The 19,788-nt window shown below is 38.3% G+C and overlaps 4 protein-coding genes across 4 annotated transcripts; 2 read left to right on the top strand and 2 right to left on the bottom strand.

Annotated features, from left to right (window-relative positions):
• Positions 1–831: 831 nt before the first annotated feature.
• On the top strand, positions 832–5,417 carry CBG20548 (the record flags this gene model as incomplete). Its single annotated transcript, XM_002635519.1, has 8 exons — positions 832–914; positions 963–1,182; positions 1,886–2,007; positions 2,057–2,200; positions 2,932–3,126; positions 3,169–3,330; positions 3,377–3,489; positions 5,224–5,417. 8 exons carry the CDS (start codon positions 832–834, stop codon positions 5,415–5,417), a joined length of 1,233 nt encoding a protein of 410 aa, XP_002635565.1.
• A 283-nt stretch (positions 5,418–5,700) lies between these two features.
• Positions 5,701–6,590, bottom strand: CBG20549 (the record flags this gene model as incomplete). The annotated part of the gene is made up of 4 exons (XM_002635520.2): positions 5,701–5,803; positions 5,847–5,983; positions 6,037–6,270; positions 6,513–6,590. The coding sequence occupies 4 exons, from the start codon at positions 6,588–6,590 to the stop codon at positions 5,701–5,703; spliced, it is 552 nt and encodes a 183-aa protein (XP_002635566.2).
• Positions 6,591–7,170: 580 nt separating this feature from the next.
• Positions 7,171–8,864, top strand: CBG20550 (the record flags this gene model as incomplete). Its single annotated transcript, XM_002635521.1, has 5 exons — positions 7,171–7,329; positions 8,098–8,265; positions 8,315–8,512; positions 8,558–8,643; positions 8,699–8,864. The coding sequence occupies 5 exons, from the start codon at positions 7,171–7,173 to the stop codon at positions 8,862–8,864; spliced, it is 777 nt and encodes a 258-aa protein (XP_002635567.1).
• Positions 8,865–16,535: 7,671 nt separating this feature from the next.
• Positions 16,536–17,248, bottom strand: CBG20551 (the record flags this gene model as incomplete). Its single annotated transcript, XM_002635522.1, has 2 exons — positions 16,536–16,942; positions 17,221–17,248. 2 exons carry the CDS (start codon positions 17,246–17,248, stop codon positions 16,536–16,538), a joined length of 435 nt encoding a protein of 144 aa, XP_002635568.1.
• Positions 17,249–19,788: the final 2,540 nt, after the last annotated feature.

Consider the following 19,788-nt stretch of genomic DNA (forward strand, 5'->3'; position numbering starts at 1 on the left):
CCCCTCCTCTTTACCCCTCCTCCAGAATAAACAAAACCAGTTGAACCTTCTTCTTCTTCTTCTCCGTTTTTTGTTTCCTTCTACTTATGTACATGCACCACTTTGTCAACTTTGAGCTCCTCGAAGGGAGATTAGAAGAACAACGTCAGGGAAGAGAAATGGAACCATTTTTTCCCGAAAACTCACAAGAAACAGCTAGCCATCAACCTGGTGTGAAATGCGATTATTTTCTCTGTTGATAATCAAATTTTTTGGAGAAAATAATTGAATTGATAAGCCCACTTGATAACATTCAATTGGTGTGTTTGTGTGCCGGGTTGTGTGTGGCTAACTGTTTTGCCATTTCAGTTCTTTAATAGTATGTAGGTTAGTTTGAGCCACGGCCGGCCGGCGGGCCGGCCTAGAGGCTCAAGTGGTTTCTGGGTCGGACTGATTGGTCCACAGCAACCTACCACCGGCCTGAGTCACGGTCGGCCGCGGCCGCGATTTGCAATCTATACGTTTGCATTCGGATCCTCTAGAATCATGGTTCATTTCACTTTTCTATCCATCCTTCTGCAAATTCTCTGCTATCTCTTGAAATCTCAAAAGTGCACCCTTTTTCTTCTTTTTCTACTCGAAAAGTTCCCCACCCGTGTTTTTTCTTTTTCTTGAAATTTGAATTCCTTAATTATGGTTCACTGACCACTTCTAGACGGGAACGCCCACTTTTTCAGACGGCGCGGTGGCTCCAAGACAAACAATCGAACTTTTCCCTTCCTCTCGTTTTTGATGTCTTTTGAATTTTTGAATTTTAAAATTCTAATAAATAAGAAATATGATATTTCAGAAATGTCAGCCAATTTCTCGCATCTATGTCTAACAGATGAACAACAGCGGATGTCGGGTACAACCTTGGAGTATAATCTACAGAGGTTTGTAGAGCCCATGGTCTAGAAAATCCAAGACTAAAACTCTTCCAGATATTTCTACCCGGCACTGGCAATATTCGGAATTCTAGGAAACGTACTCAATTTAACAGTTCTGCTGAATCGAAGTATGCGAAGTCGAGCGAACTCATTCCTGGCGGTTCTTGCGTTTGCCGATATCATTTTTCTGTTTCTTCTCTTCCCGAATATTCTGGCAAACTACTCGTTTTTCACCTTTAATTGGTACTTTCGCTGGTTCTACCTGCACTCCAAGGTGAGATCAGATTTCTGGGGAACTTATTTTTATTCTTTGGTCCTATCTATATAATTTGGCTAAAAATGACATGGGATGTTTTTTGAATGCGGAGAAAAAAAACTAACAAAAGTTCTTACTGGAAAAATAATAAACATTTTCATTAAAATGAGAAAATAGCAAGAGTTACAAAGATCAGAAAGTAGTGTAGGAGCCAATCTACAGAAGCTCACACTAACTTTTAACTTCGAGCTCAAATATCTCGTTTCCTTTAAGAGATGTCAAAAAATATTTAACTGATAAATTGTTTATCATAATATCACCAATTTTTTATTAGTTAACACATTTTTGCTATCTCTCATAGGAACCGAGAGAATTAAACTCAGAGAGTGGTATCACATTTTTGCTGTAATGAAAGCCCTGCCCGTGCATCCATTTTGCGTTAAATTATCTAGGTTCCTTCAAAAGATTTCAACAAAATGTCAACAGATAAATTGTTCACCATAATATCACCAATATTTTATCAGCTTTCAGATTTTTGATATCTGTGATAGGAACCGAGATAATTAAGCTCAAAGGGCACGTATGGTGGTCTTCTATTAAAGCAAATGTGGAAGACTCAAATCCTAGTACCTGCAGTTTTGGAACTTTGAAATATGCCCCGAGGCATTTTTGGGCTTCCGACTTCAAATCTCTCTTTTTCCAAACATCATACATCGTTCAGGTCCACCTAATCTCGCTAGCCAACTGGTGTTCTTCGGTGGCTCACTGGTGCGTGATAGCCGTCTGTGCGGATCGACTTCTTGGAATTCAGAATCCCCTGTATGCGCGTGCCACGTGGCGATGGTAAGAGTACTTAATAACCAACAACGTCTTCAAAAGCTTCTTGTTCCAGGTGGAAACTTCCTCTTGTCACAACTGTCATCGTTTTCACATGCGGACTTTTGACATGCTACCAGCACTTTGAGTATTTTTGTCTAGTGAGGTCCTACTGTCGAGAGACTCAACTCTACTCAAGGTGTCTACCGGTCAATGCAGAGTAAGTGAAATGACTCATGAGGGGTCCTCATTTTCTATTGAAATTGGCACCAAGTAAACAACCAAGAAGGAAATTTGGGAGAGAGGGGAGAGGTTGTGCTAGGGGTGTCAAAAACATTCGTGTCTCGTTTTGACTTTCAAATTCCAAAAGAACTAGGAACCATAAGAGGGAAATTATGGGTTGTGCAGTTATAATAGTGGGCTATAGATCAGGCATTATACGGATACGATGAGTCATTGTTCTTGCCTGACGTCTTTAGCAATTTGCTCGTGATTGGGGAATTACAGAGTTACGCGGACTGATAAAAACGGAGGTATCTTTGGACATAAGTGTCCTGGAAGCACGAAAATTAGTATAAGATATTGGATTACGTTTGATTCATAGCTACTGAAATTTTCAAAGCGGTTCCTCAAGTATAGGTGATGTTATGATCGTTCAAAGATGTGCCGCTGTGATTTTCATGAGATGAAGAAGCTTTGACAAGCAATAACTCCGCTGACAATTGATAAAATAATTTGAAATTTGACCGGTTTACTGATGAAATATTAGCTATTTTCCGCTCCAAATTTTAGCTCAGTACAACCCTATGTTCATGTTTTATGCTAGAACAAACTTTAATTCGAAACTTCAGCTCTCTTTGGATTTTCCCTAAATGTCCTTGCCCAGATTTGTTGTCAATTCTTTGAACAGCTTCTCCAGGATTCCTTGAACCCTAATTCAATTTTTTCCAGAAAATGGTTCGGCCACCGCCCAAATCCATTCTCCTCCCGCTACCAAAGCTTCATCGCAATGTGCAAACTGGCTCATATCTTCCTAATGATAATCCTTCCCATCATCCTCCTCTTATTCCTCAACCTAACACTCCTTTGGGCGCTGAGAAAACGTCAAAAGCATTTGTCGATTGGAAAGGATTTTAATGCGGATCGGTGGGTCTGACTGAACCTCTAATCTAATAATCCCTCTTTCAGACGTCAAAATGACGTGCACATGCAGAAGACGGAGCATCGGGTGACACTAACTGTCACCTTTATTGTTACCATGTTTACACTGACCAATGGGCCATCGGCGTTAGTGCATTTGGTGATGTATGCGACTCATGAGGAGTTGTATGATTTGACAATGATATCCAGGTCTGTTAGGTGAAATTTTTTCTGAAATTCTAAATTCCTTTTTCAGCACGCTGGTAATCTGCGGCAAAGCTTCCAACTTCATTCTCTTCTGCCTTGGCTCCAAGCACTTCAGACTGCGATTGCTGAAGCTTACAAGGAAGAAGATCAACAGGAAAATTGGTAAGTTTAAGGGTCTCCTGTCCCTCCAACTCTTGAAGGGAGTCAAAACACTCCATTTATCTATCGCTTCTACCATATGATCCATTTCTCTTAGTGAAAAATTCGTACCTCTACAAACCGAAAGGAACATCATTCTCGAGATTAGGATGATAAGTATGGGTCCATACCCCTTATCACACAAACATCAAAACGCGCATATCAGTAGGTTTATGTGTGACATTATTCATGTACTTTTTTTGGCCCCCGATTGCTCATCCCGGATGTTTCACTGATTTTCAGTTTTTTTCACACTAATCACTTCACACCTAATCATCTCACGCGTGTTTCTCTTCATCCTTGAGTTCAGTTTTTACATATTTTTTTCTGTTTCTGGAATCTGAAATCCGATTCAGGCCGTGTGATCACACTTCACGAAAGTCTTGCGACACTATTCACCGTCGTCATCCGTCACTGGCGTGATTCTTCATCTGGATCTAGGAACGGTAGCCTGCATTTTTTTGGTTGCAATTTTTTAAATTGTCACTTGCACCAGAGGCTTGCCAGCAAACTTTTCGTTCACCATGTTTTGTTTAAATACACCTCACCCTTTCACATCCTCACCATTTTCCAACTCACCCTACTCACATGGTTTAACACTTTTTACCTATTGATCAGCACCATGTGTGAAAATCTATCTTTGCCCACAGCGTTCTGTACTTGTCATCTATCGGTTCTTACCCCCAATATGCTTGGAACGCAAAACGAGAGTTCAGGTTTAGATAATGATGGAAATGCGCTCTAAAATTATGATTGATTCTAAAATTATGATTACAGTAGGCCACCATATACTTGCACTTTGAGTCTATATATCTCGATTTCTGTAAAAGATTTTAGAAAGTGGTCCATTGATAAAGTGTTGCTGATATTATGACCAATATTTTATTAGTATCCCACTTTTTGATATATTTCATAGGAGCCGAGATAATTGCGCTCAAAGTATACCGTATATGCTTTAATAGAAGCCCACCCTATGCTTGTACGTTGAGCTTAATTATCTCGGTTCCTATGAGAGATATCAAAATTTTGTCAACTGATAAAATGTTGGTGATATTATGATGAACAATTTATTTGTTAACACATTTTTGATATCTTACGAAGGAACCGAGATAATTTGACTCAAAGGAAAAGTATTAGGTTGCGTTCTATTAGAGGGTTCACCGTAATACGAGCTATTAAGCATTTTTCAAGTTACGAAATTTTCCGGTTTCAATTCTGACAGTTGAAAATTTTCTGATTTGTTAAATTGAATTTTAATTTTAATTCAGTTTACAGTTTTTGAACTGATGAGATCTTTCCTTAAATTGAAAGTATCTTAAAATACCGTTTTACGTCAAACTAACGAAGTCCAGTAAAACCGTCAGCTTTGAGCTCATATATATATATATGTATCTTGATTTCTGTCAAAGATATGAAAAAGCTTTCAACTGATGAATTCATTATCATAATATCTAAAATATTTTGTCAGTTGACAAATTTTTGTTATCTTTTCCAGGAACCGAGATATTTAAGCTCACAGTTGACGATTTGGGTGGGCTTCGGTTAGAGGGAATACTGTATAATGCTCCAACGAATATTTTTTTTTCCAAAATTTGCATCCTGCATCAAAGCGCATTTCCATTTGCTTCCACCTGAACTTTCACCCCGTTCTGCTATTCAATTTCTCAACTCTCTCAATCCAACTACTCCCATTTCCAGACTCGATCACCGGATCACTGGTCCACACGACAAAACTCAGCACGGCTTCATCGCGTCGCACCTCGATGCCCGTCCAAGAGAAGAAACGATCGTCGTCTTGTGCGCCGTTGGTGGCCAAGAATCGGGCATTGAGCACAGTTGAAACAATATATCAACCACTTCTAAACGGTACACATCGAAAAGGAGATCTATAAAAAATACAAAGGACTTTCTTCAATTTTTGAATACTGGTATAATACATTCCCAAGAACATTTTTGATCTCTAAACGATTTTATTTCGATGATCTGCAAATCTTTTTAAATGATAATTTTTTTTTGGAAATACATGATATATGGATACCAGTTATTTTTATATGATTCTTATATACAGAAGAGGAACAAAAAATAAAGCAAAGGGGGGATGGGGTGGAAAAGGCAGAGTGAATCACATTTTGACATGTTGGGGACCCATGGGGACAAAAAAGGAGATAATGAGAACTATAGATTGTGACAGTTTACAAAGTGATCCTTATCAAAATGCCGACAGAATCTTTCCAGTTTCGGGCGCATCTTCTCGTTGATCATTGACATGGCAGACATTCTGAAAATCAGAATTTTTTGAAATCTACAGATTAAATACCCACCTAACAACAAAATTATTGCAACCATCCCTCGTAATTTGCCATCTCCAATCCACGTCGATTTTCAATGGAGCGAAAGATTCCAAAACCGTTTTCCTAGTATCGTAACCAGTCAGACCCAGCCGCAAGAAATCGGTTTTCTGAAGAGACTTAATTTGAATTGAGACCATTCAAAAAAGAAAAGGTTCCCTACCCTCACCGCTCCTGGAATCTGCACATATGTGAACGCATTTCTCCACACTGGTAGTTCTGTCCAGTTTTGAGCATTTGTGGCGTAGTCCACATTGGTTCCACCTTCGCAATTTCCGTGCGCTGTACAGGTCGAGAGGTGCCATCTGATGGCTACCTTGTCCCATCGTTTGCACCGTAGCACTTCATTTCCTTGCCATGGATATGTTCGGCTTCCGATTAGCTCCCAGTCATTTATCTGGAAATAATCTGGTTTTTTTTTCTAAAGGGCCCGTACTTGTCAACGGGTCGATACCGTGCCGGCTGATAGCTCGCTTCAAAATTGAAATTGTGAGCAACAAAACATACCAAATGATAGAGCTCAGCAAGCTCTACAACCTTCAATAAGAGTCAACCAGCACGAAAATCGTCGACCCGGCTTAAAATTCTGACGTCAGGCGGTTTTTATTGTAAGGTGTACGGCTTGCCGAGTTCTATCACTTGGTATGTGTTTTGTCCCAAAATGTCAATTTTGAAGCGAGTTATCAGACGGCCCGTGCAAGCTCGGAATCGGAACATCGGGCCAGTTCTCTTTGATCCAATTTATCTCATTTTCTATGAACTATAAAGAGCTGTCAACTGATAAATTGTTTATCATAATATCACAAGCATTTTGTTAGTTTAACACTTTTTGATATCTTTGACAGGAACCGAGATACATTGGGTACAATTTGAGATAGTCTACCTAAACTTCACAGACCACTTGAAATGTCTGAAACTAATCTGAAACAATTATGAAAAGTTCCTCTTGTTGTGCTCTTGTTGTGTTCATCCGCGTCAATCTCTGCCTTGTCACATGTTTTGTTTCTCTAATTTTTTTCTGTGCCATCCATCCCGCATCTTGACTCTCCCTGTCTATGCCGAGAAGATGCCATGATGTAATGGCATCTTCCTCGGATTCTCTGCCTCTCTTCAAGTACGCACACACCCACTATCAACTTCTCGAGTCACTGAGAAGTTGGGGATGTGTTGTGTAATACAACTGAAGAAACTGCTCCCGTCGTCTTTCGTTTCTCGCCTCTTTTCGTTTGATTTTCCTGCTGGATTTTTGTTTTTATCACTGCCGATTCTGAATTTACAGTACCCCCCAGATTTCCAGATGTCCGAATATCTCGGCTGGAGAAACCGAAAACCGGGGCCTGGTCGGAATCGCGATTCGGACTTTGATAGGGAGATCATTCCGGGCGGGGCACATACGAAAAGTTATGAAAGCTACGTCAGGAACATTTTCCATCCTACGAATCGTCTCAGAGCCAAGGTGAGTTTTTTTTAAAACCAAGGCTGTGCAAATGGCGGCCGCGGCCGGCCTTGGCTTAGGCTTTGGGTAGGTTGGCGTGGCCGAATGAGTCCTTCATTTCAAAAATAAACCACTAGGGCTGCTAGGCCATCATATCATATTTATCCCAGAATTAAATTAATCAAAATTTTGCTGCTGTCCATAATATTGCTTAAATACAATCTACCGTATTATCTCTAATATAAGGCCATCACAACCATCAAATTTGAGCTCAGTTATCTCAATTTCTGTGAGAGGTATCAAAAATCTGTCAACTAATAAATTTTGTGTCATAATCTCACTGATACTTCATCAGTTGAAAAATTTAAGATATCTCTCACAGGAACCGAGATAATGGTGCTCAAATTTGATGGTTCGGATGGGCTTCTATTAGAGGAAATACGGTAATCGCTATCTTTACTAACAACAATCACCAAATTCTGTCTGTGTGTCCGTTTGTTCCCGGACCCTAGCGAAGTCCCCAATGGACCGAAATTTCCCAAATTTTCACAGATAACCCGAAATAGCAGCGAGATGATGCCCGTCTATTTCGATTTTGATAATATAGAAAGTTGAGATCATGAGACTACAAAAATCTATTTTTTTTTGCACATTTAGGTTTTTTTCTATTTTCAAAGGTAGTTGGACAAGTTCACGGAAAAATTCACACCGCCTGGCGGCGTCAATACCTTCTGGTTCCTTTACATTTGAATTCACTTTTCCGAGCCTAACCTATCCACCTAACTTCAGGACAAGGACCAACTAGTTCGTGACCATGGATTGTCGGCCACTAGCATCCTTCGAGCTGAACGCGAATTCGGACGACACGCTCTTGACGAGAAGTATGACAGAGAGCACTTCTTCGAGAAGATGCCACTCGAGAATTTCTACGCCGAGCTGGGAATCAAGAACCCAACTGTGAGTTGCACTTCTGAAGATCCTTCCAAAAGTAACCAAAGCCTTTCAGTCCACCAACTATCGTGCCTACCAAGTGTACGAGCCGAAGTCGTCTTCAGAATACTTCGCGGCCACTTATGAAGCGGAACGAGAGAGAAGAAAAAAGGATTTGGACCGGGAACTGGCGTCGTACGACAAGGAAGAGTATGAGGAGATGACTGGAGAGCCCAAGAAGAACTTGTACTCATCGCTGTCCAGTTATAGAGCAGTGAGTTTTTGAGCACATTTTCAGATTGTAATAATAAAGTTTCAGCCACTAACCAGCTACAAAACCCGCGCCGATGAAGAATATGAACGAGACAATAAGACTACCCTGATTGATTATAAGGATTTTGATAGGTATGTAAATTTTTTGGGACTTCTAAACGGTGACTTAATTCTGGACCCTTTCCAGCTCCCCACTCTCCCCATATCTCTATCAATCTCATCCCTACGTTCGCAGCCAAGACTCCAGAATCATCGGATCGAATTTCGTTCAACTAACATCCCGCCCAAAAGACAAGTTCCTTTCAAAAATCGATGAGACCTTGGCGATGGTCCGTGATATGCCAAGATACTAGGAGAAGTGTGTGGTCTTTCGTTTTATGATTCTTTTTGATTCTATATATTATATCTACTTCCGGTGTTTATCCTTTTTTGTGTATGCACATAAAACTTTTTTCTTGAAGACTTGAAGACTTACCTCTAAATGATTCTGCCAAGTGGAAAATGGTAACAGTAATAGCAACACAGCAACCAACAACATCATGGCATATTCTGAAAATTCACGAGAATTAAAAAAGGAAGGAGGGATCTATTTCAGACACTTTGCTACTAATGCGAATCAATTTTCGAGAAACAAGAAGAAGATATGGGATAATATAGGAGAGAATGGCACGCAATATTTAACTGACAGGGCTGGTTAGAAAAGGGAGAGGGTAATAAGTCATTGGAGAAAAAGGGCTAGAAGAAGTCTCGGAGCACATGCATACTTTTTTTTGACATGCATCCATTTTTCATGCCCCCACGTAGGATAGTGAATTTAGGGGAGGGAGAGTCCCAGAATGAGAAAAAAAGTAACCTACAGGTGTAGAGGGGTCACCTTGGGGAGTGTTGGATTCCCCGTGACGGCTCCAGAGAAACAAGCTACCTCCTTGTGCGTGCTGTCTGGTAAAATAGGGGAAAGTGCATCGGTAACAGGGGAACTAGTTATGTCTGTAGGGAGGAGTGGGACGACGAGCGGGCAGATAAGCGGTGTGGAAACAATAATAACAACAGTAGTATCAGTGACCCATTTATTGAGCGGTATATGTTTAATAAAGAGAATATATCGTCAATAAGAGGTTTCCTTGGAGTCGGGCTGGCTTGGAGACGGACGAGAAGGACATCACTGATCACTCAATAGTTGAAGGGGCAAAAAGCCTTGGGCAACAAAAACCCTTCTGTTACCGGTGACAAGCTTATCGCTTCTCATAGACAAAGTTCCCAATAGCACACGCTTCCTAGTGGTCACGATGAGAGCACTGAAAGGAAAACACTCATGAAACAGGTCACAGAACTGGCCGTTAGTCTATTCAGAAGGAAATCTATATCAACTCACATCATTAGCGGTTTACGATAGTCCAATAAGGCCGGTAAGGCGATCGGGGATCGCCGGAGGTCTTATAGTATTGGAATAGTAGGAATAATGATGAGTAACGAGGTTGACGGACTTGCAAACTGATGGGAAACGTCACGGAACAGCACTAACTACTAGACTAGAATTAGACTGAGTAAGACTCAGTTAAATCTGCGTAAGACTCAGTTAATCTGAGTAAAAATAGGCCAGTAACCCCGTTTCGAGTGTGTATTTAACCCCTTCGTGGCGAGACCTCAACGATAGGGCGCGCTTGCACGAAGGGAGAGAAAATTGGCGGGAATTTGAATATGAGAAAGCAATAGAAAGACTAATAAACAAAGGAAAATAAAGAGAATAAAGTGGGAAATAGGAAGATTTCTGAGGAGTAAGCACAGTGGGCTGGGCCTAGAGGTCCTCAGAATATCTTAAAGTTGTTGAGTCGGTGAATAGCCACGTGGACTCGACAACAACAGGAGGACAATTGGTGTTTTTAAGGAAAACTGAAAAATGAGGAATAGGTGAAAATTGGAAATTTTTCAAGTGGATGAGAAAGTCTTAGGAAGAGAATGTATGAGGATCCACTTGATATTTTGGGAGTTAAATTATTTTTCTTCGAATATCTGATTGCACCTCCACTGTCGACTTTGAGCTACCGTATTTCCTCTAATATCTTTCAGGGTGGACTTCTATTAGAGGTGGGCTTCAATTAGAGGGTGGGCCTCTATTTTTCAATGATTAATTTTCAAAAAAAAAATGTTCAAAAATGATAAATTAGACAATTCAGAAGTTAAGAGTTCTGGAATTCGGTGTTTTTTTCAATTTGAAGTTTTCATTCTGCAATTCTAAACACCAAATTTCCAAATTTATGAAATTCTGAGATTCCAGAAACTCAAAGTTCAATATTCAGGAACTCTGTAGACCAGAAATTGAGAAATTTAAAACTTGCGAAAAAGCTCATGGGCTTCTATTAGAGGGTGGGCTTCTATTTTTCGAAGCACCCCGCGGGGCGGGCTTCTATTAGAGGTGGGCTTCAAATAGAGGTGGGCTTCTATTAGAGGAAATACGGTAATTTATCTCATTTCCTATTAGAGATATCAAAATGTGGTCAACTGATAAAACGGTTATCATAATATCAAAAACAATTTATCAGTTGACAAATTTTTGATATCTCTTATGGGAACTGAGATAATTGAGCTAAAGTGCATGTAGAGGGTAGATTGGTATTAGAGCGTTTACAGTGCCTTCCGTTTTTTTTGCTCAAAAAGATGCCTAACTTTTGAAAAGTAGGCAGATTATTATGAGGTTAGAACCTTTCATACCGAATTTCCCCGTAAAATTTTTAGGAAAAAAATCCCTTTAATTGAAGAGCCTCTGTAATAGAAGATTCCTTCCAGAAGTGCATGAAGCAATAGAAGAGACTGCTCTTCTAATACGGGTTTATAGACCACCTGCATTTTAAGTCCTAGAAATATGGAACTAAATAAAGCTTACGAAACCAAATGAGTAGACCATAAAACCTGTAATAGAAGCACCCCCACATTGTCAAGTTTGAGCTCAATTATCTGAACTCCTACACAAGATTTCAAAAATGAATCAACTGACAAAAACCTCCTGATATTATGATAAACAATTTATCAGTTGACAACTTTTTGATACCATTCACAGGAACCAAGAAAAATTGGGTGAAAGTAAAAAGTTAGGGTGCCCTTCTATTACAGGTTTTCGGAATCAAGATGATTACCAAAAATATTAAAAAGACAGAAAATATATATGTCATAGCATGTTTCGAAACAAATTGTTAAGCGTGTAAAAAGGGAAACACAAAAAAAGAGAGGAGGAATCAATCGATGTTATTTGCACAATGGCCTCCACACCCCGACGACAGATGAAAAGAGTTTTTGCGCTTTTAACAGTTTCGGTCGGCCGCTTCTTCTTGCGTACACTCATATCAACCAGACCAAGGAGGAAGAGGAGGAGAAGCGCTAGACAAGTTATATTGTACACAAAAAAAGTTGGTTAGGGTAGACGGATGTTTTTTAGATGAGTGAGTAGGTACTTTGAGCACTTTGAGCTTGAATATCTCGGTTTTTAGAAGAGATATCAAAACTTTGTCAACTGATAGAACATTGGTGATATATTGATGAACATTTTATCAGTGAAATATTTTTCATATCTTTTGAAGGAACCGAGATAGTTGAGCTCAAATTGAAAAAGGGTTTCTATTAGAGCAAACGGAGTACTTCCTACTTGCAACTAGCTAATCAGGTGAATTGTTTTACGAAGTTAGTTAATGCAAATTAAATCCTCGATATTTTTAATTTGAGCAGAGATCTTCAGGTCCACAAGACCAGTTTTAATTTTAGATACAGTTTAGCTAAAAATTGTAAAAATTGGCAGCATTTTAGAGTGAGTTCTTTTTAGGTTTTATCTATTCTCAAAGTTGCTTGATATCTCAAAAACCAAAAAAACTAACAAAAGCGGGTTAATTGCAAAATTACTCAGCATAAAATGTTAGTGATTTTTGTCGTTAACAACTTTCTGATAGCTACCGTAGTTTTTGAGATATGTGGCTGGATCTATATTTTTTCTGGTTTTAAATTAGAGCAATTAGTCAAAATTCAGCAATGAGGGCGAAAATAAAAGAATGAGGTTTGTACTTAACGACCCAAGCTTTTGGCACATTTTCCACAAATTCTACCGTACCGTTCATCATTGTAATTAGGTCTTTTAACTTTAAATCAATTTTTCTCATTTCCTGTGTAAGATATTAAAAAGTAGTACTGATAAAATACTTTTCATAATATAATCAACATTTTATCAGTAAACCACTTTTTGATATCTTGTACAGGAACCTAGATCGATGGGATCACAATTTACGGTCTGGGTGGCCTTCTATTAGAGTGTTTACGGTAAATTTAGTCAGTTGACGGTTAGCAGTAGGCTCTTTCCTTACGGTACTTGAAAACCCTAAAATGGTAGGAAAGAACATAAATAACACGAGCAGGACTTAAAGTTCGACAGGTCGAGTAACAAAAATCAAAACGGAAACTTTTCAAAATGTCTACCTTAACAAAAACCACAAAAACCTTTCCCGACCAAACCAAAGACCCCGAAAGTATCAATTACCATGAAAAAATAAAGTAAGGTTTCTTTTCCTTCGGTTTCTTGCTTGTCAGATGGAGTTAGTGCCAACGAGAAGAACAACTAATCAGATTATAGACGGAATGGGCGAAAATAGAGAGAATTGAAACGAATCAGTGTTGTCGAAGAAGTCTTCTGAAGAAGACGAAGAAGAAGAAGAGGATGGAAAAGTTTTGAAATGGCACACATGCATGCATGCCTGTTATCAGAATGTATCAGAGGAAGACGTCGTTATACATTTGAATATCCGTTCGAAAGGGAAAATCAGGAAGTGGTGGAAGAGGTGGTTTAAAAGATTATCTCATGAAGACGACCCAATTAACGATACATACATAAATTGAGTCTCTCTTGATATCATCAATCCCCTTTAATTTTCGGCGGGGGCGCCGCCCGGCGGTAATTAATTGCCTGCATGTCAGATTTATTATGTGTGAGGAAATATCTGACATAATACAGTGGTAGGCGAAACGGAAAGAAAGGAAATTGCATGATATGACCTAGCCGAAATGAGAAAAAAGATTGAGAGGAGGATCGACTGATTGATTAGTAGCTGACGGGGTTTCACGCCAATCGTGTTGATTTCGACACTAGTAGTAGCTGACCTCTGAATGAAGATGGGAGATAAAAACGGACGGTTTGGGGAGAGAGAGCAGATATTCAGAGATCTTTTAGGGATAGGGAAAAAATGTGGCTGAAGGAACCAAGCAAGAAAAACCTTACCTGCCGTAAATGCTCTAACAGAAGCCAACTCTATAAGTAGTAAACTTTGAGCTCAATTATCTCGGTTCCTATGCAAGATATCAAAAAAGTTTCAACTGATAAACTATTTATCGTAATTTAAGCTATATTTAACCAGTTGACAAATTCTTGATATCTCTCACAGGAACCGAGATAATTGGGCCCAAAGGCACGTATAGGTTGGGCTTCCATTAGAACATCTACGGCCAAACTATCAACTTTGGGCCAATTTATCTCAGTTCGTCTAAAAGATACTAAAAAATTTCAATTAATAAATTGTTTGTCATAATATCACCAGTATTTTATTAGTAGACATATTTTTATATCTTGCATAAAAGCTGAGATAATTGAGTTCAAACAGCATAGGCGGGCGAGCAAATACTGTACGTTTTGAAAACTACTGTCAGCGTTAAGCCAATTTATCTCGGTTCCTGTGAAAGTCATCAAAAAATGATCAACTAACAAAGCATTTTTGATAAATTGATAAACTTTTTATCAGTTGACAATTTCTTGATATCTCTTACAGGAAGCGTGATAATTGAGCTCAACGTGCACATATGGGTTGGGCTTTGATTAGAACATTTAGACCGAACTACCAACTTTTCTGCTAGTTTTTCTCGGTTCCTTCAAAATTTATCAAATGATATTAAACGGATAAATTGTTTATCATAATATCACCAGTGTTTTATCAGTTGACAGATTTTCGACATCGCTCCTAGGAACCGAGATAAATTAACTCAAAGAGCACGTATAGGCTGCGCTTCTACTAGAGCAAGAACGGTATACTTTGCGCCAATTTTCCTCGTTTCCTGGGGAAGTTATCAAAAAATGGTCAATTAACAAAACGTTTTTGATAATTTGATAAATATTTTGTTAGTTGGCCATTTTTTGATTTCTTTCACAGAAAACGAGATAAGTTGATTGAAAGTTAAAAGTACTCTATTACAGAGTAACCAGGCATTGCGACATCTGGACACAAAGACACACGAAAGCTTCATGATTCCAAAGTTAACACATCCCATATAAAATGGCTAAAGATCCTAGACATCCGGTGACATCCTCCTGATGAAAATTTTCCTGAGGAAAAGGAACATAACTCCAGGAAAAGAGCCTGAAGGCAAAAATAAGCGATGAGAGGAAAAGAGGCGAGCGCGAAGGGACAGCACACAGGGAGAAAAAAAATGTTCGAACACAACATTGTGAATAATTCAGTGAGAATTCGAAAAGAAACAAATGAAGCGGCATAGATGGCTTCTCCCTATTTTTTCTAAGCATGGAGAAAAAGGAGAGGAGCCGGGGAGAATTTAATTGAGAGCGGGGAGAGAGAGGGGGGGGAGAAGATGTGAATCGCGTCGACGACGCAAAAAATGAAGAAGAGGAGCGGAGAGGAAGGAAATCGGGTTGATGTGATGATGAGATTGACCGAACACTGGTGCAAGGGTTCAGCACTTTCAGATTATCAGTTCCAAAAAAATAGAAGAAAATGGGAAAAAATGACCAAATATGATCTGGACATAATCCTATAATCTTCGTGAGATTAAAACACAAAGATTATCAAGTTTTGGATGACCCTAAAATCAGAAAAAATAACAAAAAGTTGAGTCAAATCGATTGATTTGAAACAGTGTGTGCTATCGGTACGGTTTCGGGAAACTTACCGGTAACTTGTCGGTAAAATACCGGTAAATTACCGGTAACCGCGACATTTCAGAACTGCTACGTTTCAGAACCGCGACGTCTTAGAACTGGCCATTTCAGAACAGTTGCAAAACTGTCAAAAAAACTAGTGAAACAGTAGAAAAAAAACATTCGTGTAGTCCTGGAGGAAAATAAAAATTTTACCGGTGAATTACCGGTAAAACTACCAAAAAAGCCGTTACCGGTAAGTGAAAATCAGAAGTCACACACAGGTTTGAAAATAGAGCACCGATCTAATAGAAGCAATCCCTAAATATGTACTTTGAGCTCAATTATCTCAATTTCTCTAAGAAGTATCAAAAATGTGTAAACTGATAAAATATTGGTGATATTCTGATGAATAATTTATCAGTTGACAGATTTTTGTTATCTCTCATGGCAAATGAGATAATTGAGCGCAAAGTGGGCACATAGGCCGCGCTTAAATTTCAGCACATAATTAACTGATCCCCTTAAAAAAATACCCCCTAATTTTCGACTATTAAATTTTTAGTATTTGAGCCAAAAAGTTCTAGCTATTCAAAATATGAAAAAAATATTTTTCTGTCGACTAGGTTTCTCTTGTGAGAGTGAGGTTGAAAAAGGAAATTGAGAGGAAGTACAAGGACATGTACACTCTCTCTTATTATAATTGTTCAGAGGTTTTATGAACCACCCGGAAAGATTCGAGAAGGCTGAGAAGAGAGATTTATTACTTTGGAGTTTGGAAATAATTGGAGAGAGAGAGAGAGAGAGAGAGAGGGAGCTACTGCAAAGTAGGTCAAGCTAAACAAATTCCCACCAAAACCCAACAAGTCAAGATGTGACTTCTAAGCTTCTTAAAATGTTACCAGAATTGCTTTTTATGAATGTGAGAATGTGAAATTCGGATTTGACAGATTTCAGAAATTCGAAAAAACCAGAAATTCAGAAATTCAGAAATTCGGAATTCAGAAATTTAGAAAGTCGGAAATTTAGAAATTCGGAAATTCTGAAATTCTGAAATTTTGAAATTCAGAAATTCGGAAATTCAGAAATTCTGAAATTCTGAAATTTTGAAATTCAGAAATTCGGAAATTCAGAAATTCAGATTCTGAGATTCTGAGATTCTGAGATTATGAGATTCTGAGATTCTGAGATTCTGAGATTCTGAGATTCTGAGATTTTGATATTCTGATATTCTGATATTCTGATATTTTGAGATTATGAGATTATGAGATTCTGAGTTTCTGAGATTCTGAGATTCTGAGATTCTGAGATTCTGAGATTCTGAGATTCTGAGATTCTGAGATTCTGAGATTCTGAGATTCTGAGATTCTAAGATTCTGAGATTCTGAGATTCTGAGATTCTGAGATTCTGAGATTCTGAGATTCTGAGATTCTGAGATTCTGAGATTCCAAGATTCTGAGATTGTGAGATTCCAAGATTCTGAGATTCTAAGATTCCAAGATTCTGAGATTCTGAGATTCTGAGATTCTGAGATTCTGAGATTCAGAAAGTCAGAAACTCAGAAATTCAGAAATTCAGAAATTCAGAAATTCAAAAAAAACCTGAAATTCTGAAATTCGGCAATCAACTCAAACTAACTGTAAGCTGTCAGAAAAACTTTCAATCAGAATGAATACGGAAAATGCTGGAAAACTTGCAAAAAAAATATTTTTCGGTTCTAAAAAACCTTATGTTCGTCACCATATTCCAAAAACACATCGACTTCTGAATTGTCGTGGGGTATTTTTAAACGGGTCCATAAACGAGGAATAACCTAGTTTTTCTTCCAAACAAGCCATCATTTTCTCTCGTTGTTTCCCTCACATACACACTCATCAACACCAGTCTTTCACCCATTTTTTTCTGCAATTCCCACTTTCTCATTGGCAAAAAAAAAGAAGAAAAAAATTTCTTCTCAAAAGAGCTATCATTTTTTCTCCTCGTCATCATCATGGTCTAATTAATTGCCTCTTTTTTGAAACAATTTTGGAACGATCCCAGAGGGCACATGTGGTTTCTTTTTCTAGCTCAAAATATGGTGTGTATTGTGTTTGTGACCTAAATTAATAGAATTAGAAATGACATTTTTTGGAGGGAATTCTAAATTTAAAACGGTTTGGGTTCAGGACAAGAGGCATAGAATATGGGGATTCTATCTTAAATTAATGGGGTCTTTTTGCAACAATTGCAGAGGATCTTGGACATTGGTGGTTTTTCCACGCCACCAACGTTCTAGCTCAATTATCTCGAATCCCATTAGAGATATCAAAAATTGGATAACTGATGAAATGTTGCTGATTTCATGACCAACATTTTAGTAGTTGACAATTTTTTCTAGCTACAGTAGTTTCTGAGATATGCGCATCTTTCACCGTCGTGATGGGCTAACTTTAAAGGCGCATATCTCAAAAACTACTGTAGCTAGAAGAAGTTTGTCAAGTGATAAATTACTTATCATAATATAACCAACATTTGATCAGTTGACAAATTTTTGAAATCTTTTAGAGAAATCGAGATAATCCAGCTCCAAGACAACAACTAAACTTGACCAATTTTTGATTTTCGAAAATTTCGGGACTTTTTAATTTTTCAAAACCGAGCGAATGCATTCGAGTTTTGGCTCATTTCAATACTCTTTTTTTGCTTAACCCAAAAATAAAACTTCCAAAAAAATCCGTCAAAAAGTAGCCGAGTTATGACGGTTTTACTGAAAAGGTTAGAGCGCAGAGAAACGAGACACACTGCGTCTCTGGCCTCAAAACTCAAAATTGAAGTATTCTAGTTGTGTTTAGACTTATTTTAAAGCTCTCAATTTCTGAAATTTGAAAATTTTAAAAGTTCTGAGTTTAGACCAAAATGAGCCGAGATACGGTAGTTTTACAGTTTGGCCTGAAAATAGCCGAAATTAGAGAACTGTCAAGTTTGAGCTAAATTATCTCGGCTCTCATAAGAGATATCAAAAAAATGTCAACTGATAAAATGTTTCTGATATTATGATGAACATTTTATCAGTTGACTATTTTTCATATCTTTTACAAGGACTGATATAAATAAGCTCAAACTTGACAGTTTGGCTAGCTTTCTCTTAGAGTGTTTCGTGTCTCTAAATAGCGGCAAAATAGCGGTAAAATTAATATATTGTTTTTTTGAATTTTGAGAAGCCTGCTAATAAGACAGAGTAAACTCCAGTCAGTTTGAACCTAACAAATCTAGGTCCTCAAAAAAAAACATGACGCAAGAATTTTTTTTGAAATTGACACCATTCTATGGGAAACCTAGAAGAATATTTTCCCTTGTCTTCTTTTTCCGCGACTCAAAAAAAAATTTAGAACGAAAACAAAGGAAATTTCCAGAAAAGACCACCCCGTAGCACTGAAAAAATAGAGAAAAATGAGGATGATGGAAACGAGGGAAAAAGGCGGGAAGAAACTAAAAACGAGGTTGTTCGTCACCGGAAACTGGTCACTCTTCTTCTCGGGAAAACTAAAAAAACGCGAAAAAGAAATTGAGAAGGACATAGGTCACGGTTCAGAAAGAATCACAGGGCGGTCCTCTTTTCTTTGTTTTGTGGAGGAGGAGGCGGAGAAGTGGTTTTTGGTGGAAGGGGAGGAGGTTGTAAAGGTATGGTTGGATATTTCATGGGGTACTTGGAAATGCATGGAGGTTCGGTTTCTTTCTTGAAAGCTTCTAGGTCTGCAAGAAGAAGCTTCTGGGAATTTGAGAATCCAAATTCTACTAGTCAATTACAGTACCGATCAGTGATGGGAGGAAACGCATTTTTCCGAAATACGTAACGAATTTTTTTTCGCGAATAACGGAAACGGAAAAAAATCTTCCAAAGTTGGGCGGAAAACGGAAAACGGAAAAATAAAACGGAAACGGAAATTTCTACTTTTCGTCTATTTTTCAGGATTTTTTTACTTTCGAATATAAAAATATACAAAAAAAATATTTTTTACGTTTCAAGACCATATTAGCATCAATTTCCATGCTTTTCAAGCCAGTTTTAGTTTAATGTTTTCGTCAACTTTTACATTTTTTTTCCGTTCCCGCCGAAAAAAATGGCGGTTTTTCCGGAATACGGAAATATAATTTTACTTTTACGGAAACGGAATTTTTCACGCGGAAACGGAAACGGAAAAAAAATCTCTAAAAACCGGGCAAAAAACGGAAAACGAAAACGGAAATTCTTCCTATCACTGGTACAGATTCATAAGATATACAAAAACATATTTTTCAGTTGATTTTCGGGCATTTTCAGGAGTCTAGAGCTCGGTTGTCAAACTTCCAATCACTTTGAAAACTGTGGAGGGTGTAAAACAGACCTAGATCGAAAACTTTT

This window comes from Caenorhabditis briggsae (genome assembly GCF_000004555.2).
Source record: "Caenorhabditis briggsae complete genome, chrV, whole genome shotgun sequence".
Classification (NCBI taxonomy): domain Eukaryota; kingdom Metazoa; phylum Nematoda; class Chromadorea; order Rhabditida; family Rhabditidae; genus Caenorhabditis; species Caenorhabditis briggsae.